General features: G+C 47.2%; 2 protein-coding genes across 7 annotated transcripts; one reads left to right on the forward strand and one right to left on the reverse strand.

Annotated features, from left to right (window-relative positions):
* The first annotated feature begins 82 nt into the window (after positions 1-82).
* Positions 83-9712, forward strand: LOC309712522 (protein FAM13C-like). 6 transcript variants are annotated; one of them, XR_014278317.1, is made up of 12 exons: positions 91-1201; positions 2290-2602; positions 3196-3331; positions 3438-3519; positions 3744-3804; positions 3967-4087; positions 6451-6567; positions 6680-6775; positions 7017-7228; positions 7766-7867; positions 8009-9181; positions 9285-9708. XR_014278317.1 is itself a non-coding variant. In XM_082543355.1 (11 exons), exons 1-11 carry the CDS (start codon positions 988-990, stop codon positions 8124-8126), a joined length of 1572 nt encoding a protein of 523 aa, XP_082399481.1. In that variant the 5' UTR covers positions 91-987; the 3' UTR covers positions 8127-9708. The 6 variants fall into 6 exon arrangements, 4 of the variants coding, with proteins under 4 accessions (XP_082399483.1, XP_082399484.1, XP_082399481.1 ...); XR_014278318.1 differs by having other exon boundaries at positions 8009-9152; positions 9191-9708; XM_082543355.1 differs by having other exon boundaries at positions 8009-9708.
* A 213-nt stretch (positions 9713-9925) lies between these two features.
* Positions 9926-22131, reverse strand: asah2 (N-acylsphingosine amidohydrolase 2). Its single transcript, XM_082543354.1, has 22 exons — positions 22009-22131; positions 21727-21814; positions 21017-21151; positions 19909-19997; positions 18698-18841; positions 17908-18081; positions 17560-17687; positions 17221-17298; positions 17017-17137; positions 16631-16756; positions 16454-16540; positions 16061-16165; positions 15643-15724; positions 15442-15557; positions 15006-15100; positions 14859-14898; positions 13589-13687; positions 11879-11974; positions 11110-11259; positions 10952-11008; positions 10750-10838; positions 9926-10138 (listed from the first exon to the last, which is right to left on the reverse strand). Exons 1-22 carry the CDS (start codon positions 22114-22116, stop codon positions 9940-9942), a joined length of 2406 nt encoding a protein of 801 aa, XP_082399480.1. The 5' UTR covers positions 22117-22131; the 3' UTR covers positions 9926-9939.
* Positions 22132-25711: the final 3580 nt, after the last annotated feature.

A 25711-nucleotide genomic window follows, 5' to 3' on the forward strand; every position in this document is an offset into this window, starting at 1 on the left:
TGCAGGATGATACAGGAAGAGGCTGACGAGCCTCCGTCTTTTATGTACAGTCTGTAAACGGTCGCGGTGTGAGCGCCTGACACGTCAAACTCGTACAGCATGCAGTGTTTCCATAGAAACGCTGTGGGGACGTGTCACTGCGTGTTCAGTTTTTGGATGTGTGAGGAGAAGCACGTAACTGCTCCTCCTCTCCTGTTTTTATGAATGAGAATTAAACACGTACTCACACACGATGATGTCAGCAGGAAGCCCCTCCCCCACCGATGCGGGAGAAGCCTCATGACCAGAGAGAGAGCGGCATCCTCCTGTCTTCAGATGTCTCTCACCCAGCCGTCTCCTCCTCAGGGGGAGAGAGAGGGCAGACATCCCTCTCCCCCTCCTCCTCCTCCTGCATCCTTGCTCCCTCCTCTCCTCACGAGCCTGAGGATGAGTAATCCAAGCAGGGAGGAAGGGCGAGAGCTGCAGACGGAGTGAGTGAGGGAGGATACCAGCATCATCATCATCATCAGTGAACGTGCAGAGGCAGAGGATGAAGATTCAAACCCGTCCTGCAGGTCTCTCACTGCTGAGCGGCGTCCACCCGGGGATGGCTAATTCCTGGAGTGGGAGAGAATCAGCGGAGTGAATATTTCTGCATGCTGGTGGATTTCACCTGCACTGGCTAGCTCCTGGAGAGTGTGTGCATTTGTCTGTACGTGACTAATATCTGGAAGAGCTGGAGGGAGACGTGTTTTTCTGGATGGTGCTGGTGTAATTCCTGGAAGGGAGGCTCATTGACTTATGCTTTAAAACTGTGGGATAAGACTGTTTCCTGAACACTAAGCCCCCGCTCTGTGCTTCCACATGTGACGTATCAGAGATCTGGCTAATATCTGGAGTCTTTCATTGTAACAGTGCCTCACTGCCCTACATTCTTCTCACACACACAAACACACACAGACACACTGCGCCTGGAACCTGGTTAATCTCTGGACCAGCGTGTCTGGCATGTTCTGCTTCTGCCTGCAGAGTTCCCTGCAGAAGCTCCAGGCTCTGGAGGTGGAGGGGGGGACATCGCTGGGGTCATCCCCCGAGGAGAGCCCCCCTCCTCTGGGCAGCAAGGAGCAGAAGAGCCCCCGTGGTCGGGCCGAGCTCGGAGGGAAGGAGGCGAAGACGCTGGCGCTTTGTCACGGCGTCCCTGCAGACGAGAACAGCCCGCCAGGTATACACACACCTGTCAGTCTGTGTGTGTTTATAAACTGTTGTTTTGTATGTGTGTGTGTTATCATTGGAGATGATCCAGACCCTGTACGCAGACACACACACACACACACACACACCTTCCAGTTTACCTGCACGCGAAGCATTAGCTGAGATAACTGTTCACACACTGTGTGTGCGTGCGTGTGTGTGTCTGTGCACGCTGCTATTACAAACAAGCTTCTGTGAATTTACAGAAACGTTTGCACAAAAATTTCATTTCTACAGTCAATAGTGAAAAATGGAGCTTGTAAAACTTAGAGGAATACAAACATCCATCATTCCCTCACATCCAGTGGGCCGGTTTAGAGTCTTTAGCGGGCTGATTCAGGGCCCTGGGCCTTATGTTTGACACCTCTGCTACATGTGGTTCTCAGTTGGGTCCAGAGGTCCTGGAAGGTCGTAGCAGTGGTGAGAGTGTTATTTTAGTCATTTTGACTGTTCGGCAGCTGCAGGCTTCTCGGCATTCTCCGAGTTTCAAACACTTTTTATTGAATCCGCTGAAAACAATAGAAACAGGCAGCAGACTGAGCTTTGGCATTCGGACCCTTGTTGGAGTGATGATGACCGTTGACAGCACAGAGGAGCAACGCAGTGATGGAGCGCGCCGTCGATGAATGGGCGTGACAGAGTTTTGATGTTCTGAACTTCCTGTCCTGATTCTCTAAACACGGAAACTAACCTGTTAACTTCCTGTCGTTGGCCTAAAACAGCTGTAAAGGTATAAGCGGGTAGGATTGTGTCAGCACGATGGTATCAGCTGTATGATGTCACAGAATTAGAGAGTTCAGCTTCACTGAAACACGGCTGAAGGTAAAACTGGATCAGTGTTAACAAATTTCCCACGTGTGGGACTAATAAAGGTTATCTTATCTTATCTTAGTGTTCGATTAGCTAACTGTTCCCACAGCTGCTCAGCGTTAGGCTGCAGTGATATATATTTACATACATGTGGTTAATAAAGCAATTTAGAGATAATTATAGTTACTGTAAGCTGACAGCACTGCTGGGAGGAGGAGGCTGACCTGATTGTGTTTTGTGTGTCTGCAGAGCTGCTGACGTTCCTGACCAGACCGCCACAGTCCCCGCGACACCCGCCGTTAACCGCCATCCACCCCGGCCAGCAGCCCCCGACCCCCGACGTAGTGACGCCGCCGAGCCCCCACCACTCCCCCTACTCTCCTCAGAGGAGCAGCCCCGGAGGTGAAGGTGGACACGGCTCAGATGGAGGCGGAGCTCTCCTCCAGCTGCTGGCGGGAGGTGCCAGCCCCCTGCCCTCCCCCCGCTGCTCCAGCCCATGTCAGAGGTTTAACTCGGACCCGGACTCCGCCCCGTCGCCGCCGTGCAGCCAGCAGTACATCCTGTGAGTGCTGCTCTGAGGGGGGCGCTCTGATGTTCATCTGGACTTCCTGCTTTGTTTTCCTTTAAATGATGTCTGTGTACGTTTATGTCTGCTTCCACGCGTGCTGCACAGCCTGGATCTGGACCCTGGTGGTCCTGGATCTGGACCCTGGTGGTCCTGGCTCCAGGACCAACTGGACTCTTTGCTCTGGTTTCCAGTTTCAGGCTGCTTGAAGCTGTTTTGTGCTCGATGTCATGTGATTGGCGGGGAGAGTGCAGTGGAGTGGTTTGTGTTTGACCTGCATTAGTGCGGCTTATATAATCCGTCCTTCATCATCATCGTCTTCGGTTTGTGAGCCACTGCCTGAAGCTGTGACCCAGTTTTCTCGTCTTTGTTGTTTCACCGACAGCTACTTCCTGTCTGTGTCTGTGACACGCTGGCGTTGGATAACGTGACGGTTCCCGCGTTCAGGCTCAAAGCCGTGTGTGTCCTGCTAATCTTAAAAATGTTAAATCTCTTTGATAAATATATCTGGATATATCCCTGTGGGGTGGTGGCGTGCTCGTACCCGATGATGCCCGCCTGCTGAATCTGAGCGCTGTGTTTGTGTTCAGGTGTCGGGGCGACAGGACGCCGGACTCGGAGGGCGAGCGTCCCTCGTCCGTGCCCTTCCTCACGAGACACATCCAGACCCTGAAGAAGAAGGTCCGCAGGTTTGAGGACCAGTTTGAGCAGGAGATGAACTACAAGGTAGATCCAGGAGGGGGCGCTGTCAGACTCACGGCACAGCGTTAAAGAGTCGTAAACGTCATCGCTCTTTACTGCATCATTTGATTTCTGTCGTCTTCTGTTTCAGCCGTCCCACAACGACAAGTACTCGAACCCGGAGATGATCCGAGTGATGGGCGAACTGGCCAAGGCTCGCAAGCAGCTCAAAGGTGACGGTCGCAGGCTCGGCTCAGGTTCAGCGTCTGTTGTGGGCGCAGGCTGCAGCCACGTGTTTGACAGCAGCAGCTGGAGTCTCAGTAAACGTGCTCATCAGCTGAGCTGCGATCAGGCTCCTGCCAAACTGACAGTAAAACTGTGACCTCTGTGTTTCTGGTTTCAGTTCACTGACTGCTGAACTGGTTCATGGTAATGTGTGACTGTGTTTCCTCTGCAGAGCTGAGACTCAGGCAGTCGGTGTTCGAGTCGAAGGAGCAGGAAAGCGCAGACGTCTGCAGGTAACCGACTTCACTAACCCTGTGCTGACTCAGTAACTGTTCGAGTAGTTTGTGCGCAGAGTTACTGCAGCAGAGCTGGAAGGTTTTAACATGCTGCCTCTGCTGGATGCTAGAGGAACTGCAGGCTTTGGTGCTTCAGTGACGGCTGCCTGTATCCTGCAGGTACGGCGCGGGGCAGCAGGGGGCGTCGGAGCACAAACCGGCTCTGGAGGAAACGGTGGAGTCCCTGTTCAGGCGGCTGAGAGAGAAGAGGCAGGCGCTGGGTCTCCCTGACAACATGAAGGTCGGTGCTCGGCTCTGCGTGAGCGAACGCTTCGATTCATCAAAGGAATCAGGTTTCATTTTGTTTCACTTTGAATGTTCGTTATCACGCGCACAGACTCGACTCTGTTAGAGGTCAACCAGTCCCATATACAGGATCCGGTCCCATCCTGGCCTCAATGACTGGATCCGATATCGGGGAGAAATAAAAATGTAACCTGATCCAATAAATATCACAAACAGGAACTCCGCCTCCATTACAGACAGTAGAGATCGACAGACCACGTGACTTTCGCGCGTTGCATTGTGGGTACGAGTGGCAACAAAATCAAAACACTGCATCAAGCGCCAGCATTTCCAGCACCGGTAACCATTAACTCTGCGGTTTAATCCCCACTTGCATTTTATTTGCCCCAAAAACAGTTCTGTACAAAACGACGGAGAACTCGGCAGCTCCGCACGAAGACAGACGTGACGAAGAGTCAAAGAAAGTACGAGGAAGAAATCAAAGGAGTGAAAGGGTCAGACCCACACGAGCACAGAGTGGAGTAAGGACGTCAGCGTGCTGCACAACTTTCATCACGTTTATTATTATATGGTCCTAAGTGAGAGCGCACACACTCACAACATGTTTGGTAGCATCAGATCCTGCAACAAGCCCAGCTCCAGTTTACTTTGGTGGTTTGGACGACTCCATCTCACAGCTGCTGTTACAGGCCAACGCATCTATGTGTCGTTTCAGGTTGTAGTGTTACACAACATTTTCAGATCCAATAGAAATAAAATAAGTGTTTGGTAATTCATTCAATTCATTGTCTTTATTTATTACTGGCATCATTGTTTCATTCTGTTACAGAATCTCACAGCAAAGAGGCAACATTGTAGAAATCCATCAGCTTTATTAGCTGCTTCGCTGAAAAACAAATCAACAATGCAAAAACAAAACATCAAACAACAAACTGAGACAGTATCACTTGCTTCATACAACACTTGGGCGCATATATGCAGACGTGGCTGTTTTGATCTCGCTCTCTCTTCACCAATCAGATCTGGCTGTGGTAGCAGCTTGAAACCCAGGCTGATAGAGGGGCCCAGTCTGGATCGCATCCCAGCATTTTGTAGGCTGCTTTTCCTACAAAGAACAACAAACATTAGCCCGCAAAGCCACAGTGAACAAAGCAGCAAAGCAACGAATTCAATTCAAATTAAGACTTATTTGTAACCTACATCACCAATTATGATAAATGGCGTAATAACTACAACAGCAGACTGACCTCTGTGGGAATGCTTGGAGCAGACTGACCTGTGAGCTGCAGCGTTCTGGGACGTTATATTTGCTCTTCGAACGGCTGCAATCCAGGCCGTCCGTCGCCTCTTTGTTACTTCGGAAACTCGGTTTGAACGATTTTTCTTCCACGACGGAATCCGATAACAACGATCTCTTTACCGTCGGCTTCCCGTGGCTGTCATGCGACCGGCTGTTGCAGCTAATAACACAACAGCTTCTTGCCATTTTTTGTTTCTTTTTATCGCTGTGTGACCGTTTTCACGTGAAAGCCTGCGTGCGCTAGTACCGCTTACCACTCGTACCCACAATCCTTTGCGGTTTTACCCCTGAATGACGTCACATCTCTATTAGACGTGGAAGTAGTGTCGTTACATTAGCATTCAGTTTGAGGGTTACAACAGGAAGTTATATATTTGTTGTTCTCTCGTGACGGGATTATTTACCAAACGACTGATGATGATTTTTATCCTCCTGTAACTTTGCTGTACAAAGAGCTCAAACTCCAAAGTTTCAGGAGGAGTGTTGCTGAACTAAAAATCAAGAATGTGGGGTCCTGTTTGGACAGCCCGGCGTGTGCGCCCCACGCAGGGGAAACAAACCGGCACGATGCCTGGCCAGTTTCATGGCTCGAAAAAACTATGAAAAACACTTTTTTCAGTCTTTAGTTTTGTACAGAAATGACACAAAATTCAGTCTCAGGTTAAAGGTGATAGAAACACTGACATCATCCTGATCGAACATGAGTGTGTTTGTTTATTGGCTTTAAACTCTGTTTATGTTCAGCTGTAAGTATAAAAGGCTCCATTTGAAGTTTTTGAGTGTAAACATGGTTTATAACAAAGTTTTTGAAATCTGCATTAAATTGCATTTAAATGACTTTTTGAATTTTACTTTAAGTCCTTCAAGTTTAAATACAAACATCAGTTTGGCTGAACTGTGAAGTACTTTGGGTGCAGCGTATGTTTGTTTAATAAAATTATAACAGAACAGCTTTAATGTTCTGTTTCTTAAACTGGAGCATGAAAAAACAGCGTTATTGATTGTAACTATATCAGGTTCACATCCGTATCAGCAGATATCCAATTTTCTGATATCAGACGTATGTGGTGCCATCTCTGGACTGTGTGCAGGAGATGACTCAGGCTCAGATGGTGCTGGAGAAAATCACTCTGCAGAAATGTCTGCTGTACTTCGAGAGTCTGCACGGCCGGCCGGTGAGTCCTCCCCCACACACACCCAGCAGGATCGAAGCCCCTCGTTTCCAACGCCGTGTTTTTATTCTCCAACTCCACGAGAGGAGCTTATTGACACTTTGTTGTGTCCCAGGGAACGAAGCAGGAGAAGAACCTGGTGAAGCCTCTGTACGACCGCTACCAGATGATCAAACACTTGCTGTGTGCCAGCCCCACCATCAGCACTATCGTAAGACGCACACCTGTCGTGTTTTAACATCAGCAGCAGCGATTTCATACGTGCGAACTAAACAAAGTTTCGTCAGAGAAAAACGGAAACGTGGGGTTTATCGTCCTCCTGCTGCAGCGCCACCTTCAGGACAAACTCACTGTGACAACAGCTTTGAGTTGTTTATGTAGTCGAGATGATTTTACATAAGAGCTAAAGCTTGATGGCGTTTAAGTACAAGGACGCTCTGTTTCTGTCTCAGGAGGAAGAGGATGGTTCTGATGAAGACTGCGTGAGTTCGTTGGCCGTCGATGAGCTTCCTGTCCCGCCACCGCGCAGACCGGCCCAACCAGCAGCCGGCGAGGAAGACAGCGACCGGGACAGCGACCCGGCCTTCGTGTCGCCGTTAGACGAGGTGAAAGCCGTCCGGCAGCAAGATGCTCTCACCACAGCGAACCTGCACGAAGCCTCCAGGTGGGTGAAAAGTGACGTGCGGCGAGGCTTTGAAGCGTCTGTGACCCGAGCCGGTGCCACAGACGCGTCCGGTGCGTCCCAACGCATCTGACCTTTTACTGTTACACGGCTGCTAACAGGAAGTTTCTACTCAGCAGCTCATGAAACGTGACAAACACGCAATAAACACGTCTGAGTGCTCACCTGCAGCTGGTCTGTGCAGCTCCTGCAGCTTGGTGTGACACGATGTTTACGTGGACGTGCTGCGGTCAGACGACGAGTCCTGCAGGCGTAACTGCGCCTGCCAGACTGAGCTCAGGGTCCTCACAGTCAGCTTGCAGCATGGCGCTACTACAGTCTGTATATAAAAGATGGACGCAGCTCCTTCTGAAAAGTCTGCACTCTGTCTAATGACCAGCAGGGGGCGACTCCTCTGCTCAGCTGATCTGAAGCAGAGGAGCGTGATTGGCCATGAAACACCTCGACGGAGCCGCGTCCATCTTTCGTGTGCAGTAAATCGCTCGGCGGCCGGTTTTCAGTTTCTGTTCCTGGGTCCAGGTCTCAGCTGCTGGACTGTCTGCGGGAGACCCGGGCCGAGAAGAAGGCGAGGCGGAAGGTCCTGAAGGAGTTCGAGGACGAGTTTTATCGACAGACCGGAAGGTGAGCACAAACTTTACTAACAACAGGAGCTTTTAACGCAGCGGCAGCTGGTTTTATTCGATGATTATACGAGCGACGTGTGCGGGCAGCAACCTCATTAACTCGCTCCTGTGTTTCCTGTCATTTGTGCTTGTTGGACAGAATCTGCCAGAAAGAGGACCGAACGCCGATGAAGGAGGAGTACCAGGAGTACAAACAGCTGAAAGCCAAACTGCGCCTGCTGGAAGTCCTCCTCAGCAAACAGGAAGTCGCCATGTGAGGAAAACCCGAGTTAAACCGAGCCAGCATCACTTCTCCCAGTCCGGAGGGAAACTCGTTTTCCTCACACGTTGAGCTTTTTCATATAAACTGAATGTGCTCGAGTCCAGGTGGAAGCTGTGGCGATAGTGGAGGAAGCTAAAAATCACAAAGTGTGTGTTTGTTAACCATGTGAAACACACTCAGGAAAGCAATAAGATCAACAAACAGCAGCTCGGCGCTGAAAGACGGCAGAAACCTCCTGAAACGTGCTCATTGGACACAAACCAGGAGGGCGGAGTTTAGCCGGCGTCACGAGACAAAACATCAGCTGTTTAAAGCGACCGCGTTCTTCTGCTTTATGGTGTTTTGCAGAAATTCCACCTGAAATATTTAATAATCAAATGATTTTATTGATATTAGTGCTGAGCTCAGTGAATTCAACACGTGTTGAAATCAAACAATGGAAAACGACGTCTCTCTGGAGGTGAAATCTAGTCTGTCAATCTTTCAGCGTGTCGTCGCGCCTGATCGCACGTCAGAGCTACAAACTGCATGTTCGTCCAGAGGTGGAGGCTGTACAGGTCGACACCACCAGGAGACCCGGAGTCGCTGCTGAACGCGACTTCTTCAATCATTCGTGATGAGTTTTAGCACTGAAGCTACCAAAACGTGTTCGGGTTAAGTTCACAGAGTTAAACACGCGCGGCCATTTTTGGTGAGCGCACACTGAATCTTCTCATTTCATTGGTTTCTTTTGTTCTGTCAGTTTCGCTGACATCTGGTGTGTGTTGCCGTGGAGACGGAGGAAATGAAGCGTTTGCGTCACTGAAGCGGGACGTTCAGGCGTCACTCGTGCCGGTGCAGATGTATTTAAGTCAGAGCGCTTTATGCTGAAAAAGGACATTTAAGTTTTTTCAGGTTGCTGTTGTAGCGACGGGTCGCTGCTGGAGTCGGTGCAGGCGGTGCAGGTGCAAGCAGGCGCGTGCAGGCGCATGCAGGCGGTACAGGCGCATGCAGGCGGTACAGGCGCGTGCAGGCGGTACAGGCGCATGCAGGCGGTGCAGGCGCATGCAGGCGGTGCAGGCGCATGCAGGTGGTGCAGGCGGTGCAGGCGCATGCAGGTGGTGCAGGCGGTGCAGGCGCATGCAGGCGGTGCAGGCGCATGCAGGTGGTGCAGGCGGTGCAGGCGGAGCTCCTGTAGAAAAGAGAGCCTGCAGGGCAAGTAGCTGAAAACTGCAGCGCTCTTTAACATCAGAAGAAACCCCGCCGTGTGCGTTCGAGGAAACTCTCAGAACAACCGAGCGAAAAGCTTCCTGATGTTTTGCACGTTACACTCTCAGCGTGTCGGCGGCGTTCCCGGGATTTAAGGTCAGTATTCAGAGCAGAATTCAGCCTTTCCAAACACTTCTCCTGAAACGTGAGATGTTCTGTGTTTCCCCGACGTCTCTGGTGAATCGTGTTAATGTTGTCGTTTGAATCTTAAAGCCGGCTGAGGTTGAACCTCCCGCTCTGAACGCTGAGTGCACGTTAGACACACAGGCTCTGCTGTGGTCATCAACTCTGTCCCGTGTTGTGCAGTCCTGGTTGAAAAGCATCTATAAAGACAAATACTGAATAAATATTTTTGCTACCAACGCGACTCCAAATGTTTGTGTCGGTTTCTCTTTGTCTCTCACAGAGTGATGCAAACCTTCACACAGAACGTTTAAACGCTTTATTTGGATTTCACATATAGTCTGAGTTATTTTTCGGCACATGCAGCCTCTTAAAATCTGATGAGTCCTGGAGGACTTGGCGCTGGATGGTGGTCGGCCGTGTCGTCTCAAACCGCTTCACTCGTAGTAGAAGCTGGCGGTGACCGCGAAGACGTCCGACGAGCCTTCGTACGGCGTTATGACCGGCTGCAGGCCTTTCAGCTCTTTGTAGTGGCCAAAGTGTTTGATCCTGTAGGAGCCCGCCGAGGCCGTCGGGGGAATCTGCCACTCCACTGTGGCGTTGCTCTCCCGGTTTGACCCCTTCAGCCAGTGAAACCTGCAGCAAGACAAGCGACTTTAACTCCTCAAAGGACCCTGAGTTAAAAGAGGAACGTCTGCAACCTGACTTTAGTTTCTGTTTGTATGTTTTGTGATTACAGCTCGTGAAAATCAGAAATCCAGGTTCCAGAAAATTTAGACTTTGTGTTCTTTCAGAGAGGACACTTAACCTACAGGTAGACAAAGGTGCCGGGTCATCTGCTGGTATTGGTACTGGTTGCCGATTCCACCTTCTCACAGTGCCCAATACTATCAAATAGCTTGATGATATTGTTAGTGTTTCTGATTGGTCAGGAAACTCACCTGACCTGAACCCTGCAGACACAATCAGAAAGTCTGGAGTGGACGAGAAACACTCGACCAGCTCCAACCAAAGCAACCCGAGCTTCAGTAACCCGTCAGCAGCACCGCAGGCTGACGAGGTACTCAAACCAAGTACTGAGTGTATAAATCCTTTTTTGACCAAAGGAAATATTCTAAAAATCAGGTTTCTGCTGAATTTCATGAGCTGTTGACCTTTTTTTAAAATAAAATTACAGAAGAAGGTTTTTTTGTTGTTTTTAAAATCCTGATCAGATTTTTGAGATGCACAGCTACACATTAATCTACCTGGTCTCCCATGATGCATCGTTGTGGACAACCTCCCAGGTTTCTGTTCTGTTGTCAAAAATCTCAACAGTGACAAAAGTTTTATCCCTCTGCAACAAACGAGAGGAAGAGGTCAGAAAGACGTTTCAAGTATCCTAACAATGCTAAGCTAACAGTGGCTGAAACACTAGGATACAGGTGGATGAAGAAGAAGAGTTCTTACAATATCTCCAGAGTTTCTCGGGTTTCCTGCTACAAACGTGACAGTCACAACATCACCCTGAAAACCACATTAAATATTTAAGACTCATTTTGTCCACATGCACACAGAGCGGCGTCATCAGCGTGGACCCTGAGGAACACAGTAAGAGTGTTTCCTACCTGTCTATAAACGGGGTAAACCTGCTCCAGGACGTCTCCAAAGCTCATATTCTCAGGTTTTCTGTCAAAGAGCGCCAGGGGCACAAAATTAAAGAGGTTCTCTGTGAAGAAGGGAGGCTGAGGGCCGGCTGGCAGCTCTGAGACTCTGTCCTGGAAACACGATTAATGTCAGCAAGCAGTGTTACATAGGATTGGCTTCACACTGCAGTGAGGGTCTGCTGTTGACTGTTTGCATCCGACTGGCCCTGGCTTTATGAAATATTTCTGCTGCAACCTCATTCATTCATTCAGGAGTCTTTATGTGTCACATGCGAGTACAACACGCAGCGAAATGTGTCCTGACTGATGGAACCTTTTCACTGTTTCATCTGTTTCCACCTCACATGAAGTAAAACATGTTCAGAATATGAGTTTGACGGACGTTTAGCCGTCTGACTTTGGTTCAGTTTCATGTTTTATCTCCATCATCTTTATATTTGGAAAAGATTTTCCTGTGATTTTCTTTTGTCTAGAGTAAGTAACATGTAAGCAACGTTACAGAATAATTCCTGTGATGAAATATTCTTCTGCTCGTGTTTCTCTGGCAGAGAGAGAGAGTCGGTCTCACACTGCAGCTCGTTTCAGATAAACTGGTGAAAAATCTGCTGTTTAAACTGAGCTCTGTGGGCTGACCTCGTTTTCTTTCACTAACTGTTCTGAGGGAAACGTGACCCCGTGTTTCCAATGTGCTCATGAATGCTGATGAAAGGTGTAATCCATCCATTCCCACCTGAGCAATGGCTCGGGCCAGGCCTCGATACTTCTGCAGGTAGGCACTGAGCGTGTGCGGGCCGTATATGGTTGAAGCGCCTTCATACCGCTGCACCTGAAAAATAGACAATCAGACTAAGTTTCCACCCTGCTAAATGTCCATTAATATATACACACACACATATACACTGAACAAAAATATAAACAGCACTTTTGTTTTTGCTCCCATTTTTCATGAGCTGAACTCAAAGATCTGAAACATTTTCTACAAACACAAAGGAGCCATGACTCTCAAATGTTGTTCACAGATCTGTCTAAATCTGTGTGAGTGAGAACTTCTCCTTTGCTGAGATCATCCATCCCTCCTCACAGGTGTGTCAAGGCGCTGATTAGACAGCATGAATATTGCACAGGTGCGCCTGAGACTGCCCACAATAACAGGCCACTCTGAAATATGCAGTTTGATCACACAGATGTAGCAAAACCAGTCAGTATCTGGTGTGGCCTCCATTTGCCTCACGCAGGCAACACATCTAATGGAGATGTGTTGCCTGCGTGAGGCAAAAGGTGTGCAATGGGCATGGAGTTGATCGGGTTGTTGATTGTGGGCTGTGGGTCCACTCCTCTTCAACACTTGTGCAAAGTTGCTGAATATTGGCAGGAACTGGAACTCGCTGTCGTATACGCTGAGCGCCCCAAACATGCTCAATGGGTGAGTATGCCGGCCATGCAAGAACTGGGATGTTTTCAGCTTCCAGATGTCCAGATCCTGGCAATATGGGGCCGTGCATTATCACGCTGTAACATGAGGTGATGGTCACGGATAAATGTCACAACAATGGTCCTCAGGATCCACCGCCACCACGGGCCACTCAATCCACAACGTTGACGTCAGCAGACCGCTCATCCACACGAGGCAACACAAGCTGTCTGCCATCTGCCCTGAGCAGTAAAATCATCTGTGAACAGGACACCTCTCCAATGTGCCAGACGTCATCGAATGTGAGCGACACTCGAGTCGGTTACGATGACGAACTGCAGTCAGGTCCGGACCCCGATGAGGACCACGAGCATGCAGATGAGCTTCCCTGAGACGGTTTCTGACAGTTTTTGCAGAAATTCTTTGGTTATGCAAACTAATTGTTGCTGCAGCTGTCCGGGAGGCTGGTTAGCACTGTTGCCTCACAGCAAGAAGGTCCTGAGTTCAATTCCACGGGCAGGCCAGGCTCTTTCTGTGTGGAGTTTGCATGTTCTCCCCGTGTTTAAGTGGGTTTCTCTTCAGGTACTCCGGCTTCCTCCCACAGTCCAAAGACATGCAGTTTGTGGGGACAGGCTAAATAGAAACTGCTCATAGGTGTGAATGGTTGTCTGTGTCTATTAATTAGACAATTGATTAAAAATCTACGAACAGATTAATGAAGAATGAAAATAATCGTTACTTCCCTCCCTGCTATGAAACTCATGTTTAGATGTGATGATAATCTGTTGGCATCACAGGAACAGTGTAACCACCACAGGGACACCTTTAAAAGTTTGTAATCATTTACACAGGTTTGCTTTCCACCGTCTTACTAATTTTACTCTGATATTTCATTTAAGTAACTGAGTACTTTCTCCAAATCTGACTGTTTTATGTCCAGTTGATCTTATTTAAACACTGATTTGGATTTTACAATTTAGCAAATGACTCTAAAAACTACAAATCCCATGAAGTTCAGCAGATGTGTACCTGGTACTCTTCATAGGTGGTGATGTAATGAGTGTACACGTTACTGAGGCCGGCAATCACCACCTCCATGTCCTTTAGAGTTCCCTCTGACTCCAGCTCCTGGCTCACAGTAACAACAACACAGTAAACACACAGTTATAATCCGAGATGGGCAGCGTTACTGTAATCCGATTACTTTTTTCAAGTAACGAGTAAAGTAAGGGATTACTATTGTAAAAACGGTAATTCGATTACCGTTACTTTCCCGTAGGAACGCTGCGTTACTGCGTTACTGAAACCGTGATTTTTTGAGAGAATGTCTCATGACAGTGACGTAAGCGAGTGCGACGTTAGTGACAACAGCTGTGTGCAGATCAACAATGGATCACATATCGAGTGCAGAGAGAGTATGAGCGTGCAGCGTTTAAAGCGTGGAAGTACTGACCTTACTTTGAGTTTGATTCCATAAAAAGTGACAAAAACATTAGTGTCCGCTGTGCGTGGGAAGAAAACTTCTTTTTACAGCGAAAAAACCCCTAAACTTCCAACAAGCACCGAGTAGCTACGACGTAATGGGAAACTCACAGAGAAACTCGCGGATTCTTCCACTGACCGCGGCACACCTGCACCAGGGTAAACCTCCGCCTACCCCACTCCTGCTTTACAGGTGAAAATAGAGCAACAGGACCGCTGAGTCTTTGACTTTATTTATTTTCTGCTGTGTTTTACTTGCATCTATTTGAAAGACTGAGTGTAAACACAAAAAACATTTTATTTTATGAGCTGGAATGTGCAGAAAATAGGTTTAAATGTTAAACAAATTTCTTCCAGTCAGAGAATGTTGCAGATAATTAAATCTTTGCTTGATGCATAAAGTTAAAAGGTTAAAACTAATAAAACAAGTTTTAAAAAGAGACTTTTCCATCTGATCACATTTTGTATGATGGATTATGTAGAAAAAGTAGAATTGGGCTGAAAGATCTATCACTTTATCAGCTACTCAGGTTGTAAATCGTGTTTTTAAAAAGTAACTAAGTAATTAATTACTTTTGAAAATAGGTAATCAGTAAGTAAGCACCGAGTACGCAACAACGTAATGGGAAACTCACAGAGAAACTCGCTAAACTAATTAGTTACTGATTACTTTTTTCAACACTTTTTACACTGGTGTTATAACCAGTGTAACTTGACCAACACTGGTTATAACACGGTAACAACATAGTGATGTGACCTGTGAAGATTCGGTAATAAGAACTGTTTTCATATGAAGTGTTGATGTGTCGTTTCTCACCCCTTTGATAGCTTCTCGTAACCTCCGCCCTGACATGGTGCTGTTGAAGAAAAACACACATATATATGCAGCAGAGTGTTATTACTGTGTTATAAGCAGCTGTGTTATCATTGGCTGCATTAACAGCTGTCGGTAAAACGTCGTTACGTCATTTCTCCAGGAACAGCTACGACAGCCACAGAGCCGATGGTGATCATCTGAACGTCGACGATCTGAGGATGCCAGGGCAGAGGCCAGTTCATCTGCACAGACAAACACACCACGACAGCCTCTTTACCCGTTTTATTTTATTCAATCCACCTCTCAGGTTTTACCTGCTTCTAGTAGATTTGTTCTGAGCCCTGTTCTCTTTAAGCCCAACTTTCTTTTGAGCTAGTTGGACCTCACAGTCCAGATTTACAGTCCAGGTTCTTTCCTGAAACTTAAAGTCAAGCCTGTGGGGAGCTGGATGAAGCATCATAACCTGTGTTAGTGTCAGACTGTAGTGATACACTGACTGTGGGTCATTGTCTGACGCGATAGCATAAATGTTGGATCCATGTTCATCACAGACTGTATTTTGTACGTGTGAGCCTCGCCTCACCTCCCCTGTGCTGAACAGGATTGGTTTGGGATGATGACATTCCTTCGTCTGATTGGACGGTGGGCCAAGCAAAGCGTCTCTGATCCCATCCCAGAAGGGGTCTCCTTCCACAGCGCCTACATGCACAGAGATACGCAGTCAGGTTATCACAGCCCGTCTCAGCAGGCTTGCAGCCCAATGTGAGCTGAGGGACAGAATCACCTTGGGTGAAGTTCAGGCCTCCGCCTCCATCTGTTGTTCCTGCTGCAAAGCTGTGACCCAGAGCTGGTTTACATGTGCTCGCCTGAAACACAGACAGCGTAGCTTCTATGTGAAACAGAAGCAGGAACGTGCTGCCACAGCTTTTCTCTGTGAGGCGTTTTTACCCTGTGTTCACATTAAAAAGAAACTAACACATTAAAAGAAGCTGAGTTATCTGTTAGGAGCTGCTGTTTGTCCCACACATCGCAGAACAAGAGAAAACATGTCTGTAAAATGAATGAATGAAGAAACGATTAAAAATTTGTTCCTGGGAAACATGACATCAAATTTTAATTATTATGAATAAAATTTCTAATCTAAATTTCTTAATCTGTGTGTGTGTGTGTGTGTGTGTGTGTGTGTGTGTGTGCGTGCTGACCGTGTGTGTCTCATTGATCTGAACAGTGACATCAGTCATGTTGACCCACTGATGAGCATGATGAATAAAGCCGGTCACCTCCTCGACTGCATTTGCATACAGCTCCTGCAGGGGGCAGCGCAACAAGCACACAGTCGTGACTTTGTCACTCGTGGGGATGCTAATGGAATTCCTTTCAGGTTTAAAGGAACATTCATGAAGCAAAGACAAAGTCAAGACAGAGAAACAATGAATATTTGGAGGGTCTGACTTTTGTCCCCATAAGCAGTGAGTCCCCACAAAGCTCCTAACCGACACACGTCCCGATATGGCAGTGAATACAAGCACAAAGCTTGTCAGATTTTTTTATCATTACGTGACGCTGTGTTGTTTTCTGAAACGAGGCACACGTACCTTGGCTTTCAGGTAGACGTTGTGTCCGATGATCCGAGTGCTCTCAAACATGTCTTCTCCAGGTCCGGACGCCAGACACATTGCAGTCTGGCAGACACACATTTATCGGTTTCCTTCTGCAATTTATTAACTATCTTAACGAGTCTGTGTGTGTGTGTCTGTGTGTTGTGTATTTACCCCTCCTATGGGACAGGAGCTGTTCAGGTAGTCACAGGGCAGCCCAGTGTTCACACAGTACGGTCCTCTGGTGTTCGGAGTGACGTCACCGAGGTTACTGGAGGAGAAACCAGCAACGAAACTTCCCTGAAACACACACACACACACACACACACACACACACACACACACAAAGAAACACTTTAATTATATACCCAAATAAACCATAACGAGTAAATGTTCAGCTGGAAACTCGTCTTTCAAACACTTTGTTACCAAAATGACCAAAAATGCAAAAAAATAATTATCTTGTTTTATCTTCTGGTTTCTGGTTTTTACTGAGTTTATGTTAAAAATCACAAACTCTGAGACTGTGGTCGGGCTTTGATGCAACCTCTTCAGGTTACCTGTCCAGGTAGCCCTCCGGGGTTCTTGTCCTGCTCCAACAGGTAGGAGGCGTAGCCCATGTTGTCGCTGCTCACCATGCGGTTGGTGTAGTTCATGCTCACCGCGTGGACAGCAAACCAGCTGTCAGCAGCAAAGCTCAGTGAGAATAATGATGGTAACAAACGATGGCAGCATTATTGAAGGAGTGCTGTGTGCGTTTGTACCTGATCATACCGATGCCGTCTCCATCCTGATCGGTGAACTTCAGCACCAGCACCTGTTTGTCGGTGTTCCACTTATACCTGAAAGATCAATAACATGAACACCTGATCAAATCAGCCAATCGCGTGGCAGCAGTGCAGGTGAAGATCTGCAGATGTTTCCAGCAGCCTGTCTCTGTGAGAGTTTACGAAGCTTTGAGCTTTACAGAGGAGAACATGTCTTCAGGCTGTAAAGCCTAGAACGGCTCTCCTTATGCTGTGGAGCTGATCTATAGAAGCGACAGCAGAGCTGCAGGGATGTACTGATAGAAACAAACCGATAAATCATTCATTATTATCTACCTGCGCCTCTCCTCCTCGGGGTTGTTCAGGTACGAGTGAGGACTTCTGTTCAGGCTGCTGTCGTCCAGCTCTCCTCTGTTCCTGTAGACCCTGCCGGGCTTCATGTTATTGTGGGCTATGTCTATACTCTGGAATCAGGGTTTCAATTATGAGTACACAGTTCATCGGTACGACCTTACCCTGACAGATAAACATTTCTAATAAAAGTAATCATGTAAAAGTGCATTCTCCATCCCCCCTGAACTACCCAGTGTGTCTTTGCTGGGTAGAAGAATAAGAACTGATTAGGAACACATAGGAATGTGTGGGAGTTTACTGTGGTCCATCAAAAAACACACACACACACACCTTAACAATGCCGTTGACCAACGGCTCGATGGCAGCCTTCATGTAACCGCCTGTGATCATGAACAGCGTGTACTGGAAATATCCACCGAGTCCACAGTGAGTGTGAGTCCCACTCAGAACAACGTTGTCCTGCCGGTATAGATCCCCGTACTTCACCTGCAGTGCCTGCAGAACCTGCACACACACACACACACACACGTACTGCTTTGTGAAGACCTCTAACATGAGACACACTGGTCCCCACAAAGACAGATGTACAAGTCAAGCACACACAGCAGCGATCAGAGGATAATGTCTCCACACATTTGTGAGACCTTTAAGACTCTCTGATGATGTCGATGCATCATCCTTGAGAACAATAAGAACAGCGGTGAAACTACAGCGTGAGGTTAGCTGAGGTAACACCCAGCAGGGGCGGGGGCTCCCAGCGCTGATCCCAGACCCAGATAAATGGGAAAGATTGTATCAGGAAGAGATTCAGTGTAAAATCTCTGATAAACATGCAGGTCATAAAGAAGAAGTCCATCAGAGGGACCGCTCAGAGTCAGAGAGGCTGACATGGTCTGAGCACGTGCAGAGGAGGGAGGGTGGAGGATGGAGGCAGGATGAGGAGAGGAAGACCTCAGAGGAGATGGATGTAGTGAAGGAGGACATTCAGACGGTGGGTGAGAGAGAGGAGGATGCTGGGATAGGAGGAGGTGGAGGCAGATGATCTGCTGAGGAGACCCGCTTCAGCCCAGAAAGTAAAACTTTGAATAGAGTGTGTGTGTGTGTGTGTGTGTGTGGTCACCTCGAGTCTGAGCCTCTGTGAAACCATTCCTATGTCTGCCGTGACGAACACCACCCTGCGCTTGCCGTCATCGACGATGAAGGCTCTGCTGTACAAACGGGTGTGTATGCCTGCAGCCGTCTGCTGAGGGTTTGCATAGCCCATCTAAACACACACATTAAAACCTTCTCAGCAGGTGAGATTAATGAAGTTTCACAGTGATTTCACAGTTGTTTATGTTCCTGTTAAAGTGTGAGTGGGCAGCTCGCGTCTGCAGGATCACAGACGTTCACACAAATGTGACTGTGGTACCTGAACACACACACATTCTCACACAGAGTGTGATCTGTGTGTCTTTGCCTTCTACGACGATGAAAGTCATGCTGGCTATAGGATGTGTTTCATGCCAGAACCCAGATTACAGACAAGGTTTTACAGACGATAATCCTGCTGCTTCCAACAGACTCTATATGTTCCTATTCACTAATGTTTTTATGACCGCTCAGCGTTCGGCACTTAGACCATAAAGATTATCAGTCCAAGCACACCCAGTCGAACCGGAGCGGCAGACTTTGGAGTTTGTTCTCTGCAGGTCCTCTGCTGCTGTTTTCATCTGCACTCATTTACATGTCAGAGTTCTGGGTCTGCTTGACAGGAAGTTCAGAAATGTTTACGGCTGGATCCGCCCAATTCCCATCGCCTGTGGTTGGTTGAAGTTGAGGAATGTCATTCAGTTGTGAAGGTCCCAGGTGCAGCTTCCAGTGAGCAGCTCTGATGCTGCTGGAATCAGAAATAGTTTAAATGGCAGAGATCGGGTGGAGGTGGGCTGCAAAGCGGCTTACAGAGGCAGCAGCAACTACTGACTATGAGCGCCACCAGCTGGATGTGTGCTGACACTGAGATCATCTCTTCAGAACGAGAAGTTGTGCTCGTATATTGTTAACGTGGAAAAAAATGAACAGTAACTTGGCTAACTGTTACTTCCCCAGCTGTTCTCTGAAGTTCTGAAGAAGAACTCCAGAGAACAGCTGTGACCCACCTGCAGGAGCCCGGAGAACTGTTGCTCAACAGCACTTTAAAAATAACCACAAGGTCTGTCTCTGTAGAAGCAAAGCATAAAGAACTGAGCTGTGGCTCAAGACTTTTGCACAGTTCTGTGCACATATGGGTGACTTCATGTTAAACGCAGCACGAGTCCCTGAAGGCAGCATGAGTGAGTTTGTGGTACTGACCATAGGGACATCAGCCGGCGGTCCGGTGCAGTCGGCTCGGCCCACGCCGATCAGGTAAGGTGTGTGCTGAGGGGGCGGAGTCTCTGGATCTGACAGGACGACAGATTTGAATTCATTACGACCTCAGATGTTGGTAATATTTTCATACTTTAGATCTGCTGTGACAACACTGAGAATGAACCTGATTCAGTGTTTTATAATCAGACAGCAGTTTGTGCCACAAATCACTGAATCTGACCAATCACATAAAAGCAGAAGCTCAATCAGGAAGTAAATTGCACATCTGTGTTCATGTGGCGCTCTTAAAGGTGCCGGTCTGTAAACATGGGTGTTTAGGATCGTCCCCATAGTAACAGTTGGTCGGGCGTGTCGAGCCGTTGGATGGTCAGTTTTTCCTGCAAATGTTTTTTGCTCCTGAAATTTGAATCATAGCTGCTGAAACATAAAACAGACATTTATGCACGAACAAAGTTTCCTATTAACTGTTATGTTGATTAGCATTAACAAGCACTCAGAGGACAGCTCCGCCCTCACCTGACCCTAACCTTTGACCTGTGACCTTGTGACTGCACATAAACTGCACAAACTTGAGGTTTTAAGATATATTCATGCAGTGTGCGATTATGATGTCATATTAAAACAATAAAAAGTGCTGGTCAGCTATCTCAACGCCCTTTCATACGACATTGACTCCATATGGTTCTCAAGGTTTTTCCAGGTCAGTTTTGACCTTCGACACTAACAATGAAGGTCAAATGTTTGACCAGCGTGGGCACTCGTGTCCCCGGGACCGTTGTGGTGAAGATTGAAGACAATTCTTAAAAGATTGTGGGTAACACAGTTTTTACTCATTTTCATATTTGCTGTGACCTTTGACCCTGACTCAATATCACCACAGTGAAATCAGCTCGAGCTGTTGTTGGTATCTACCATCACACAAAATTTTAACATTTTATCTTGAAAACTGAGGACGCTAGACTGCTAACAGACAAACGGACGACCAGAACCAAGGACGTCCGTCCTCCAAACACGCTGTCGGAACAAAGTCGACAAAGCTCCGAGTACACGACAGCATGAACATCTGAGGTTTTATCGAGCAGTTTCTCACCTGCGTGCGTTTCCCTGGTAACGTACAGTACAACCAGCGAGATGCACACGCCGGTCATAACGACGAAGATGACGCCGAGCGTCACTTCCAGAGCTGAAAACCCACAGCACAGCGACTTCCTGCTTCCCATTCTGTCTGTAGGAAACACACTGAAATGATTTCACCTTTCAGAGCTTCATATCATCAAAAACACGATAATACAAGAAGAGGAATTTCAGAGTCGGATCTTCTCAACATGTTTGAAGAAATGAATCATGGGAACAACAATCCGTCTGTCTGATGACTTCAGAGCGGTTGATGCTCATCAGGCTAAAGACCAGACTCCATAAATCTGCCTCAGACCTTCATCAGGTTTTTCCATTAAAGGTCAGACAGCCAGAGTCCGTCCACGAGTAGAAACCAGCAGCGAGGTTTCACAGATCAGACACTTCGGATCATTTTGCTCATTAAATCAATCAATCAATCAATTTTCCATCTGTTTGTTTACTTTGTTTCTCTTTTTCTGCTTTTTGGGGAAATATAGAAAAGAGTTCACAAATGTTTCCAGCTAAACATGGAAGGAAACTTTATATGATTTCTTTGATTTATTTGTTGCAGATGAAAATGATTATTATCTTTTAAAGCAGGTGACCGTCTCTGAGTCTCCGTCAAGCTCACGTCTGACAAACGCTCACATTCAGGCGCGAGACGAGCATAAAGACACGACTCACCTGGAGTTGGAGCTTCTGAGAAAGTGTCTGTTCTGACAGTCTGACAGCTCAGAGCAGCTCGGCTCTTATCTCTCTGATAAACACGAGTCTGCAGGTAAAAAGCTCCAAAGGTTAGCACAAAGGTAAATCACAGATGCTGATCGGCGATTCCAGATAAAAACAACCTCGATGGTAATAAGACAATAAATTTGTTCCACCTGTTATCAGACTGATACTTTGAGTTTGATCTCTCAGCACCTCGAAAACAGTCGTTGAACTTCTCTCGGCTCGAGGATCGCTCACCTGCTCGTAGGACAGACGGTCTTCTGCAGAACCCTGAGTGATCTCAGAACCAGAACCCGGTGCAGCAGGGAGCCATGAGGTAACACGCCTCAGTCCTAATCCCGTCATAGCTAGAAGCAGCTGAAGCTCATGTAAAGGTAAACGTGACAATATCACAGTGAGCTCCTCAAATAACAGGGTGTCCAACATGGGGCCAGGAGCCCACATCTGACCTGCCAAAGGTCTAATGCGGCCCAGCAGATGGAACCTCAAATATTTTTCAATAAAGCACGTTTCTGCTCCTCGTGTAATAACAGCTGGGGTACTACTCGAGCCTTACACTGCAAGGGAGCTAACATATATCTATTATATACAGGAAGAGGGTGATAGACCATCTGAAGCAGTTAGAATGAGACAAGGCTGTTGACCGGACCTCATAGCACAGGCTGTACCCAGGGGAGTCTACACCAAGTCTGTATGGTTTACTGAAGATACATAACCAGGAAGCACCTTTAAGACCGATTGTCTGCATGATCAACTCCGTTACCTGTAACATCTCCAAGTTTCTGGCTTCGATCCTCAACCTGCTGGTGAGCAGCTCTGAACACCACATCCAGAACTCTTTGATGAGAAGGTAAGAGATGTCATTATGGAGGCAGATGAAACCATGGTCTCGTACGACGTTACATCTCTCTTCTGTAACCGGAAGGTTGCTGGTTCGTTCCCCCTGCTCTCTCTGTCCTGGTCATTGTGTCGTTGGGCAAGACACTTCACCTACCGCCTACTGGTGTTGGCCAGAGGGGCCGATGGCGCGATATGGCAGCCTCGCTTCTGTCAGTCTGCCCCAGGGCAGCTGTGGCTACAACCGTAGCTGCCTCCACCAGTGTGTGAATGTGAGAGTGAATGAATAGTGGTATTGTAAAGTGCTTTGGGTGCCTTGAAAAGCGCTATATAAATCCAATCCATTCACTTGCATCCCAGTCACAGAAGCGTTGGAGGCAGTTCGTAAGAGATTACAGGATGACCCCAACCTCAGCAGCAGGACCGCTCTCAGCATCGACAGTGTGTGTTTGAACTGTGTCTTCATTCCACCTACTTCACATACAAGGGTCAGTTCAACAGACAGAAACATGGGTGTGCCATGGGCTCCCCAGTTTCACCCATCGAGGCCAATTTGTACATGGAAGAAGTGGAAAAGAGGGCTTTGCTATCCTACCCTGGAACACCACCAAGCCATTGGTTCAGGTATGTGGATGACACCTGGGTTGAAAATCAAATCTCAGGACGTGCCACATTTCATGGATCACATTAACTCGGTGGACCGACACATCAAATTCACCAGGGAGGATATGAACAGTGGCAGGTTAGCCTTCTTAGACTGTGAGATTTCCATCAGTAATGGGGGACATCTAAAAGCTGACGTGTACCGTAAACCTACACACACGGATCAGTATCTAAGGTTTGACTCTCATCATCCACTGGAGCACAAACTGGGCGTCATCAGGACGCTACAACACAGAGCGAACACCATCCCTACTGACACAGCAGCCAGGGAGGCAGAAGAACATCAAGAAGGCCCTGAGTAAATGTGGTTATCCCAGCTGGACTTTTGTCAAAGCTGGGAAGGCTCCTAAAGAAAGCTCCAGCTGATCCAGGAGAGAAGGACAACCGCTGCCCACCTGTAGTGATCCCGTACGTGTCAGGAGTATCAGAGCAGCTGAGACGCATTTTTTCTAAACATCAGGTCTCTGTGGCTTTTAAACCCCAAAACACGCTGCGCCAAAAACTGGTCCACCCCAAGGATCGGGTCCCCCGACACAAACAGAGTAACATAGTGTACGCTGTTAAGTGCAGGATTTATACATCGGGGAAACCAAACAACCTCTGGCTAAGAGGACGGCACAACACAGAAGAGCCACCTCACCAGGCCAGGACTCTGCAGTCTATTTACACCTACAGGCAGGTGAACACTCTTTCAATGATGAGGATGTAACATCCTGGACAGGGAGGAACGCTGGTTTGAGGGCGGAGTCAAGGAGGCCATTTACGTGAAAAGGGAAAGACCATCTCTGAATGGAGGAGGGGCCTAATGGTACATCTGTCACCATCTTACAATGCTGTGATTGCAGCCATTATAGCAGTAATATTATACTGAGAGATAAGGTCTGTAATCAAAGGAAATGCAATAATACAGCAGTGTAAAAACAGCTGGAGCATGCGCTGCCACGGCACAGGCTGTTAACGAGTTTCACGGTTTCTGCTCTGCACGTTTGTTAATCACATCAAAGGATCACTTGGTGTCGCAGCTGTCTGTAGCTGGGCTGTCATAAAGGTTGGAGAAAATAAAGCATGAATGAAAAATGTGTTTATACACCAGAGGAATCTAAACGATCCTCATCAACACTCATAATTACTCTGAAGGACAGAAGCCATAAAGCAGACATGTCACAGGTGTAAGACACACAGAGCGCGGTGAACTCAGAGCTGCAGGGCAGTGTGGGAGTGTCGGTGGACCATAACATTACCTCTGCTGTGCTTTCTGTGGAACAGCAGCCGTTATTCCAGGGAACACTGAGGCGTTCCCACACGCACATCATGGGATGTTCAAACTTGTTTACACGGGTTATGTCACGTTAGAATATGATGGTTAAAAACTAAAAAACAAAGCTAAACTTACTTATGAGAACTATGTTAGGACAGTTTATTTATTACAAGTATGCATATCTAAGAATAACTTGATGCATCTGACTGTTTACAAACTGACAAACATTTCAAGTTCTACTAAACTAAAAACAATTTGTGGTAACTTTTTTTTATCATTGTTGAAATTTCTAGAATAACACTTATATTAATATAACACTGAATGCAAATATGAGTCATTTTTGACCAGGACATGTCCTTCAACGCACATATTAAACAAATATGTAAGACTGCTTTCTTCCATTTGTGCAACATCTCTAAAGTTAGAAATATCCTGTCTCAGAGTGACGCTGAAAAACTAGTTCATGCATTTATTACTTCCAGGCTGGGCGACTGTAATTCATTATTATCAGGAAGTCCTAAAAACTCACTGAAAAGCCTTCAGCTGATCCAAAATGCTGCAGCAAGAGTCCTGACAGGGACTAGAAAGAGAGAGCAGGTTTCTCCTGTTTTGGCTTCCTGTTAAATCCAGAATTCAAAATCCTGCTCCTCACATACAAGGTCTTAAATAATCAGGCCCCATCTTATCTTAATGACCTTGTAGTACCATATCACCCTATTAGAGCACTTCGCTCTCGCTCTGCAGGCCTACTTGTTGTTCCTAGAGTATTTAAAAGTAGAATGGGAGGCAGAGCCTTCAGTTTTCAGGCCCCTCTTCTGTGGAACCAGCTTCCAGTTTGGATTCAGGAGACAGACACTATCTCTACTTTCAAGATTAGGCTTCAAACTTTCCTTTTTGCTAAAGCATATAGTTAGGGCTGGACCAGGTGACCCTGAATCCTCCCTTAGTTATGCTGCAATAGGCTGCCGGGGATTCCCATGATGCACTGGGTGTTTCTTCTTCACTCACTATGTGTTAACAGACCTCTCTGCACTGAATCATATCTGTTATTAATCTCTGTCTCTCTTCCACAGCATGTCTTTGTCCTCTTCTCGATTTCCATTTTGACTTTTAACGACCGAAACTCTGGCAGAAACACACAAAGGTCTTTTAAGTAGATGCCTAATAACATAATTTACACTT

The sequence above is a fragment of the Aulonocara stuartgranti genome (assembly GCF_965226115.1).
Source record: "Aulonocara stuartgranti genome assembly, chromosome: 8".
In the NCBI taxonomy this organism is placed as follows: Eukaryota; Metazoa; Chordata; class Actinopteri; order Cichliformes; family Cichlidae; genus Aulonocara; species Aulonocara stuartgranti.